The sequence below is a fragment of the Scleropages formosus genome, chromosome 2, assembly GCF_900964775.1.
Source record: "Scleropages formosus chromosome 2, fSclFor1.1, whole genome shotgun sequence".
Lineage (NCBI taxonomy): Eukaryota > Metazoa > Chordata > Actinopteri > Osteoglossiformes > Osteoglossidae > Scleropages > Scleropages formosus.
In genome coordinates this window covers 21,491,985-21,499,961 of record NC_041807.1, presented here as the reverse complement: position 1 = coordinate 21,499,961, position 7,977 = coordinate 21,491,985, and the positions used below count along the sequence as shown (strand labels likewise).

General features: G+C 44.9%; 1 protein-coding gene across 2 annotated transcripts in view; it reads left to right on the top strand.

Moving 5' to 3' along the window:
• The first annotated feature begins 2,622 nt into the window (after positions 1-2,622).
• lrriq1 (leucine-rich repeats and IQ motif containing 1) overlaps positions 2,623-7,977 on the top strand; it is a 31,749-nt gene continuing 26,394 nt past the window's right edge. The window contains exons 1-8 of one of the 2 annotated variants that reach the window (XM_018747489.2): positions 2,623-2,854; positions 3,020-3,149; positions 3,231-3,333; positions 3,457-3,551; positions 3,660-3,750; positions 4,110-4,318; positions 4,413-4,466; positions 4,569-7,904. In XM_018747489.2, the coding sequence (XP_018603005.2) occupies positions 3,021-3,149; positions 3,231-3,333; positions 3,457-3,551; positions 3,660-3,750; positions 4,110-4,318; positions 4,413-4,466; positions 4,569-7,904 (4,017 nt within the window). In that variant the 5' untranslated portion in view covers positions 2,623-2,854; position 3,020. Of the gene's footprint in view, positions 2,855-3,019; positions 3,150-3,230; positions 3,334-3,456; positions 3,552-3,659; positions 3,751-4,105; positions 4,319-4,412; positions 4,467-4,568; positions 7,905-7,977 lie in introns of those variants that run through there. The other variant, XM_018747490.2, reaches the window with a different exon arrangement.

Genomic DNA, 7,977 nt, shown 5'->3' with positions numbered 1-7,977 from the left:
AAGATTACATGCTAAGAAATATGGAATAACACATTTGATTACAAAGAAATGGAACAGCATACAGCGTAATGACATGTAATCAAAAATCCAGTAATAATGTCATTCTAATAGAATACTTTACTATGAATTTACACATGCAAAATCAGTAGTAGCTGGAGAAAATAAAATAAATATGGACACTGCATTGAATCGTCACAGTAAAGTGCACATAAACCTTTTGTGTACATTTTGGTTTCCAGTTTACTTTCTTTGACACCTTTTTCTTTAAATTGATGCGTTTTCTTCACTGTAGCCTCTACTTGTACATTAGATTCTTATACATGTCCCTTGCTCTGTACTGCTGTACTTACCATGATGATGAAGCACCTGATTTCTTTAGCCACTCCAACATATCCGAGGACACAGATAGCAATAACCAGCAGGCCGATCACACAGAGGCCACTGGCAACGATTCGAATGGTCTCCTCTACAGAGGTAAAAATATATTTCGTACACATATGCAACAGTAATAGGTTACAAATGTATCTTGGTTTAATATGATGATGGCTCAAGTAATAAAGAATAATCAGATATGATACTATGTTTATAACTATGACAATGAAAACAAAAAAGAACCCCTATACAAGTAGTATGCGTGTTTAGGATTAGTATTAAGACAATTGATCAGGATGTCAAAATGACAAAGCTTTTCCTGTCTCCAGAAACAAAGGACATGTAAATGAAGCTACTTACTGCTGCTGATGGTTATAATGAAGCTGCTTTTGTCAAATAAAATCCAGATTCCACATCCCAAAATAGCAAATCCAAGTATCTAAATCAGGGAATTGAAAACAATTTCTTTGCATGAAACTGAAAAACATGTAAACTCTTTATGTTATTGAATCTGGGGACAATTTTCATGACTCCATTAAGTATTTTCTTCAGCACTTAAGCAATAAATAGTAAATAGAAAAGACAATTCAATGTTTGTATTGTATAGGGGTGCGGTGGCGCAGTGGGTTGGACCACAGTCCTGCTCTCCGGTGGGTCTGGGGTTCAAGTCCTGCTTGGGGTGCCTTGCGACGGACTGGCGTCCCGTCCTGGGTGTGTCCCCTCCCCCTCCAGCCTTACGCCCTGTGTTACCGGGTTGGCTCCGGTTCCCTGTAACCCCGTATGGGACAAGCAGTTCTGAAAATGTGTGTGTGTGTGTGTATGTTTGTATTGCTCTCTTGTTGGCAACAAATGAGGAAAAACTACGTTTACTTATTCAGCAACACTTCTCCACAGCAACCTACCCACAATTATTTATGTATTTATACAGCAGGGTAATTTTACTGGAGGAATTCAGGGTAAGTACTTTGCTCATGGGCACTACAGCAGTAGGTGAAAATGGAACCTGTGGCTTTTGGATCTGAAGGCAACATCTCTAAACAGTATACTACCGGCTGCTCCCAAACTGTTGTGCTCCCTCCATTTTACCACCCATAATCCCCTGAAAATGCCCCATCTGACACAGTTCAAGACACCAAAGTCTTACCACATAAACTGAGTTGAAAATCATTATAAAGAACTTCAAGATGTGTCCGATTTCCCCCAGCTTCATCTTCATCTTTCTGCTCTTTAAGTCTTACACAAGAGCTGAGTGAAATAATGGTTTTCATTACCGTATCTTGGTAACAAATGAAAACAAATCAGATGCTGCCTGACAACTGTGAGCCTACAGTCCTCTGTTTGAGTCTCAATAGACAGATCAGTGCAGCCTGGGTTCGGGGCAATAGGCATTGGAGACGTTAGGGTTCTTCCCTTGAATACCAAAGCCTGGTGTAGAAAACACAACTGCCAGGTGACCACATACACTAAGACTGACTCTTTCTCATTGACCACCTGCTTTCAGAATGATTACAGTGGCCTGTAAGGGCAGCAGGTGGCGCAGTGGTTGGGGTCATAGGCTTTAACATGAACATTGCCGGTGTCAGTTCCATTCCCGATATAATAGGAATACTCTGTTTCATCAATGGCTGAATAATGGTAAAGTTATCTTAGCACTGTAAGTCACGTTGGACAAAGGGATCAGCTCATGGTGATGATGATGATGATGATGATGATGACGATTGGTGGTGAGTTGTTCGCTTGTACTTCTGCTTTATCCAGTACGAAATGTGGCTGTTAGGACTGTTCCTTCGTTCATCAGGTTTTGGGTTTGAATCCATTCCTGCTGCAGTACCACCCTTGATTAAGGTACATATTGATACTGTATGAATACCCACCCCTGCTATCCAAAAATGCCTGAAAAAGTTTATTCCCTAACGGTGTAAATCCCTCCAGCAAACTAGAAGCTCGAAAAAGCGGTAAGGTGCTGTGCCGAAATGTGTTTTGCATTACCGCAACGGAACTGACTACCGAGCTGTTGTCACAGAACCGGGGGGGCAGCGAATTACGAGTCTTTTCCCTTCACCCGACATTTCAATCTCGATGGATCTTTTCCGAACGGCAAAAAAAGCGCCGGAAACACCGTGCGCGACCATCGGGCGGGTGTTCGCTGCGCGCTACGTTTGTCCGCTGAGACTTTCCGTCCGCAACTCTCACCGTTGTTTCCATGGTGATAGCGCGCGACGCCTGATTTCCCCCCACCCCACCGTACCTTCGGCTGCACGATTACACAAGTGAATAACCGTATTGGTAATGAAGGTGTAAACCGTGGAGCGCCTTACGCTGTAACGTTTGTGCAATGAGTTTCTTACGATGATTTACCCGTTTACAGCGCTGTAGTCTAAGTTAGTAGTACAGGAAATAATACTACTCTGCTGCAGGAACCGGCGGCGGAGTCTCAGCTCTGCCAAGCTTTCTCTGTTCCAGAAGAACAACAATTGTCCAGGTAGGTTAGAAACAAGAGTTGTGGAGAGCAGTACTCTGTGTCACTGTGTTTTACCGTGCCGTGTTGGTGTTTGGAGACCCCCACTTCTTGGCTGAGCTACTTAAATTTTTTGGCTGCGTGTTTCTGTTCTCAGCTGCACTTTGCTACTCTTTTTTTGTCTCAAAGCATGGCAGACAGTGAGATGATTGAAAGGATGATAGCTGAAGAACTGAGCCAATTGGACCCCTTAGACCTGGAGTTTGTGTCTTCTGGAGATGAAGACGTCTCTGATGGCGTGGATGACAGCAGAGACCCGGTAAACAGGCACATGAGCACTGGTCTTTTCCCCAGTTTGGTGGCACGTGTAGAGGACAGTGATGCAGGCCCTGTTTCACAGGTTCCCGATACCATTCCGGAGTCACTTCTCATATGTCTGGAGCTGAACAGGAAAAGACTGAGTGCTATTGAAGAAGTGATTCTTGAAGACCTAGAAAAACATAGTAAGTACACATGCTGTTACATGGATAAGTGGGTTAACTAGTAGAGTAAACTGCCACTTGGCTGACTCTTCCCCCTGGAGTGTTATGTATTACTCAAAATGTAACATCCCCCCCCCACCCCAGACTCGGTGAACACCAGGGGTTCAGAACATTATAAAGACATTTTGCAGGGGATAGCTTCAGAACTCCATGAAGACCCCGTCCAGCTCAAAGAACGAGTAAGTTTTGTGTGATTTGAAAGTTTCACTTGAGTTCATATAATAGCACATGCAAAAACATGCAGTGGCTGATACTGTTGTTTATGAGTGTTATTTACTTCCCTTCAGATTATGTCTCAAATAGAGGAAGAGGAGTTACACCCCCACCGCTGTATGACATGTCCTGTTGATGTTTCTGAAGGAAAGTTAACAGATGAAGGTTTGCACTGATGGTTACTGAAGTATGCTTTCATAGCTTAAAAATCTTGGTCTGTACGTTGTAATGCAGGATTCCCCCTGCTTACAAAGTTCACCATGCTTTCATAGCTTAAAAATCTTGGTCTGTACGTTGTAATGCAGGATTCCCCCTGCTTACAAAGTTCAATTAGTTCTGTGAAACATCCCATTCCATGCGGGGCTGTTATAGACTGGTCAAATCACCATTTCTTATTGCAGAAATGAAGTCTTTTATGTGAGCAAAAGTGTGCCTGTGTTCATACCCCACCAGTTCACATTTTCGTTGTGAGTGACCCCACTTTGCATGTACTTTGTCTCTCTACTTTTGCTATCGTCAGCTAGACAGCACTTATATGGAAACTGAGAAGTTGTTCCACCTTGAACTGGAGAATCTAGAGAAGAAGCTAAAGGAAGAGGGCAAAAAGAGGCACGAGGAGTACAGAAAACTGACAGAACAATTTCAGAAAGCGGAAAGAGAAGAGGAGGAGAAGAGGAGAAGCAGACATAGGAATTTTCAGAAAGAGTTGAAGAGTATAGAAGAGAACAGCATAGTAAGAGACATTTAAAAATACTCTAGGAAATTACTGTTATTGTAAAAATGAGTTTAACTTCATGGATTCATCTTCCATTGTCTTTGGGTTGCAGATGCAACAGAGGAATGGAGAAGACTTATTACAGTTTGAATTATGCCAGCAGGAGGTAAAGAATGACATGGTCAAAATTTTCTGTAGACAGTGAAATATTACATTTGAAATTTTAAGATCATATAGTTATTTGCTGTGCCATTTATTCCTATTCGAGAAACTAATTGCAGAACTCCAGAAATCCATGGAGGAGGAGAGACAAGCATTTGAAGTAGCCCAAGCCCGGGAGCAGCAGAGGATTGATCAGATGTGGTACAGAGCAGCTACTGTGGTCCAGGCAAGCATCCGGGCATTCCTGGTGCGCAAACGGACCCAGGTGCTACTCAACCAAAAGAGAGAAGAGAGAATGAAGAGACAGCAGCTATGCCTAGGAAGAGAGAAGATTGAAAGGGAGGAGAAGCTCAGTAGAGACATGGAGGAACAGATGATGAGAAAGGAAGAGGGGGAGGGGAGAATCAGACAGGAAAATAGGGAGGAGCTCAGCAGAGAGATGGAGGATCAGAATATCAGAGAGGAGAAGGAGGAGAGGAGAATTAGACAGGAGAATGAGATGATAAAGAGAAAGGCAGAGGAGCAGAAGGTCAGAGAGGAGAAGGTGGAGAGTATAATCACACAGGAGAATGAGAAGGTACGAAGAAAGATGGAGGATCATGAGATCACAGAAGAGGAGAAGAGAATTAGACGGGTGAATGAAGAGAAGCTCAGAAGAGATATGGAGGATAAGAAAACCACAGTGGAAGAGGAGGAGAACAATATCAGTCAGGTGAAGGAGAAGATGAGAAGAAAGATGGAGGATCAGAAGATCAGAGAGGGGGAAGAGAGAATTACACAGGAGAATGAGGAAAAGCTCAAGAGAGAGATGGACAAAGAGATGATCAGGAAGGAGGTGGAGGATAGGAGAATCAGACAGAAGAATGAGGAGGACCTCAGCAGAGAGATGGAGGAGCAGAAGGTCAGAGAGGAGGAGATGGAGAGTAGAATTACACAGGAGAATGAGGAAAAGCTCAAGAGAGAGATGGACAAAGAGATGATCAGGAAGGAGGTGGAGGATAGGAGAATCAGACAGAAGAATGAGGAGGACCTCAGCAGAGAGATGGAGGAGCAGAAGGTCAGAGAGGAGGAGATGGAGAGTAGAATTACACAGGAGAATGAGGAAAAGCTCAAGAGAGAGATGGACAAAGAGATGATCAGGAAGGAGGTGGAGGATAGGAGAATCAGACAGAAGAATGAGGAGGACCTCAGCAGAGAGATGGAGGAGCAGAAGGTCAGAGAGGAGGAGATGGAGAGTAGAATCACACAGGAGAAGGAGAAGGTACGAAGAAAGATGGAGGATCATGAGATCACAGAAGAGGAGAAGAGAATTAGACAGGTGAATGAAGAGAAGCTCAGGAGAGACATGGAGGATAAGAAAACCAAAGTGGAGGAGGAGGAGAACAGTATCAGTCAGGTGAAGGAGAAGATTAAAAGAAAGATGGAGGATCAGAAGGTCAGAGAGGAGGAAGAGAGAATTACACAGGAGAATGAGGAAAAGCTCAGGAGAGAGATGGACGAAGAGATGATCAGGAAGGAGGTAGAGGATAGGAGAATCAGACAGAGGAATGAGGAGGAGCTCAGCAGAGACATGGAGGATCAGAACATCGTAGAGGAGGAGGAGAGGAGAATTAGACAGGAGAATGAAAAGGTAAAGAGAAAGGCGGAGCAGAAGATCAGAGAGGAGGAGGTGGAGAGTAGAATTGGATGGGAGACTGAGAAGTTACGGAGAAAGATGGAGGATCATAAGATCACAGAAGAGGAGAAGAGAATTAGACAGGTGAATGAGGAGAAGCTCAGAAGAGTAATGGTGGATAAGAAAACAACAGTGGAGGAGGAGGAGAACAAAATCAGTCAGGTGAAGGAGAAGATGAGAAGAAAGATGGCGGATCAGAAGATCAGAGAGGGGGAGGAAAGAATTAGACAGGACAATAAGGAGAAGCTCAGAAGAGCGATGGAGGAAGAGATGATCAGAAAGGAAGTAGAGGACAGGAGAATCAGACAGGAGAATGAGGAGCTCAACAGAGAGATGGAGGATCATAACATCAGAGGAAAGGAGGAGAGAAAAATTAGAGAGGAGAATGAGAAGGTACAGAGAAAGGTGGAGGATCATAAGATCAGAGAGGAGGAGGAGACAGTTAGACAGGAGAATGAGGAGAAGCTCAGGAGAGGGATGGAGGATCATAATATCAAAGTGGAGGAAGAGAACAAAATCAGACAGGTGAGGGAGGAGATGAGAAGAAAGATCGAGGAACAGAACATCAGAGAGGAGGAGGAGAGGAGAATTAGACAGGAGAGTGGGAAGATGAGGATAAAGATGAATGATCATAAAATCAGAGAGGAGAGAATTAGACAGGAGAATGATGGGAAGCTCTGGCGAGGGATGGAGGATCACAATATTAAAGTGAAGGAGGAGGAGAACAAAATCAGTGAGGTGAGGGAAAAGATGAGAAGAAAGATGGAGGAACAGAAAATCGGAGCAGAGGAGGAGGAGAGGAGAGTCAGACAGGAGAAGGAGCATTATGAGAGAGTGGGTAATCTAAGGAGAAATTTGGTGGAAGAGCAGGTCAGTGAGGAGAGGAGAACCATACAGGAGAAGGAATACAGTACCAAGCAGGAGAAGCTCAGCAGGGGTCTGAAGGAACCAGAGAAAGTAGAAAAGATCTGGATGCTCAAACAGGAGCAGGTTCAGCTGAACAAAGATGTGCAGAGAATGGATGAGAAGGGACAACGAGAACGGGATGAACTAGAGGCCAATCCAAGAATGGAGAGCAGGTGTGTAGCAGAGGGTGGAAGGAAACAAAATAACATAAAAGAAGACGCACTCAGAAGAATTCAGCAAGTGCTGCGGAGGAGCACTGGTGAGACACAGGAAGCAGGAGATCAGTTCCCTGTGGAGGAGCTAGTGGCACTCGATTCTTGGGAAGAAGGTGGGCCACAGTGTTACAGAGAAATTAAACATTTTCACAATACATTTTTGAATGAGAGGAACCAAGCAGGTGTGAAGCACTTAGGTAAAAGCGATTCCTTGTTGTTGGGTCTAAAAGATCAAGAAGGACCACGCGAGTCTCAGCAGAGTTGTTCTCCGCATAGTGTCAGAGCATCGTTCAGCATCAGTCCTGCGATGGAGTGTTTAGCTCCAGAAAGCAGAGGGGTAACAGATGGCACAGAGAGCAGGTGTGGTGTCACCAGCTGGTGTGCCAAGCCGGCTGGTTCTGGAGAGCCCACGGCCGCTGGCAGCGTGCACTCATCTACTTGGGAACGCTCCCATCTGCCTGATGGCACGGAGCAGAAGAGGCTGGGATGGATGAAGACTTGCACTCCCTGGTCCCGACTGGCCACGTGGAACAAGAGGAAGGCTCCAGCAGACAGGAAGGTGGTGAGACGAGGCCCGGTGAGCCGTCTGCCTCCACTCAGTGTGGACACCATTCTTGGTCCCGGAGCCCAGACTTCTCTGACGCAGGTACGTCACCGAGTACAAACGTCACATGGAGCCTCAGTACATAGTAAAGGGCGCCCCGCTGTCTTCGGCAACA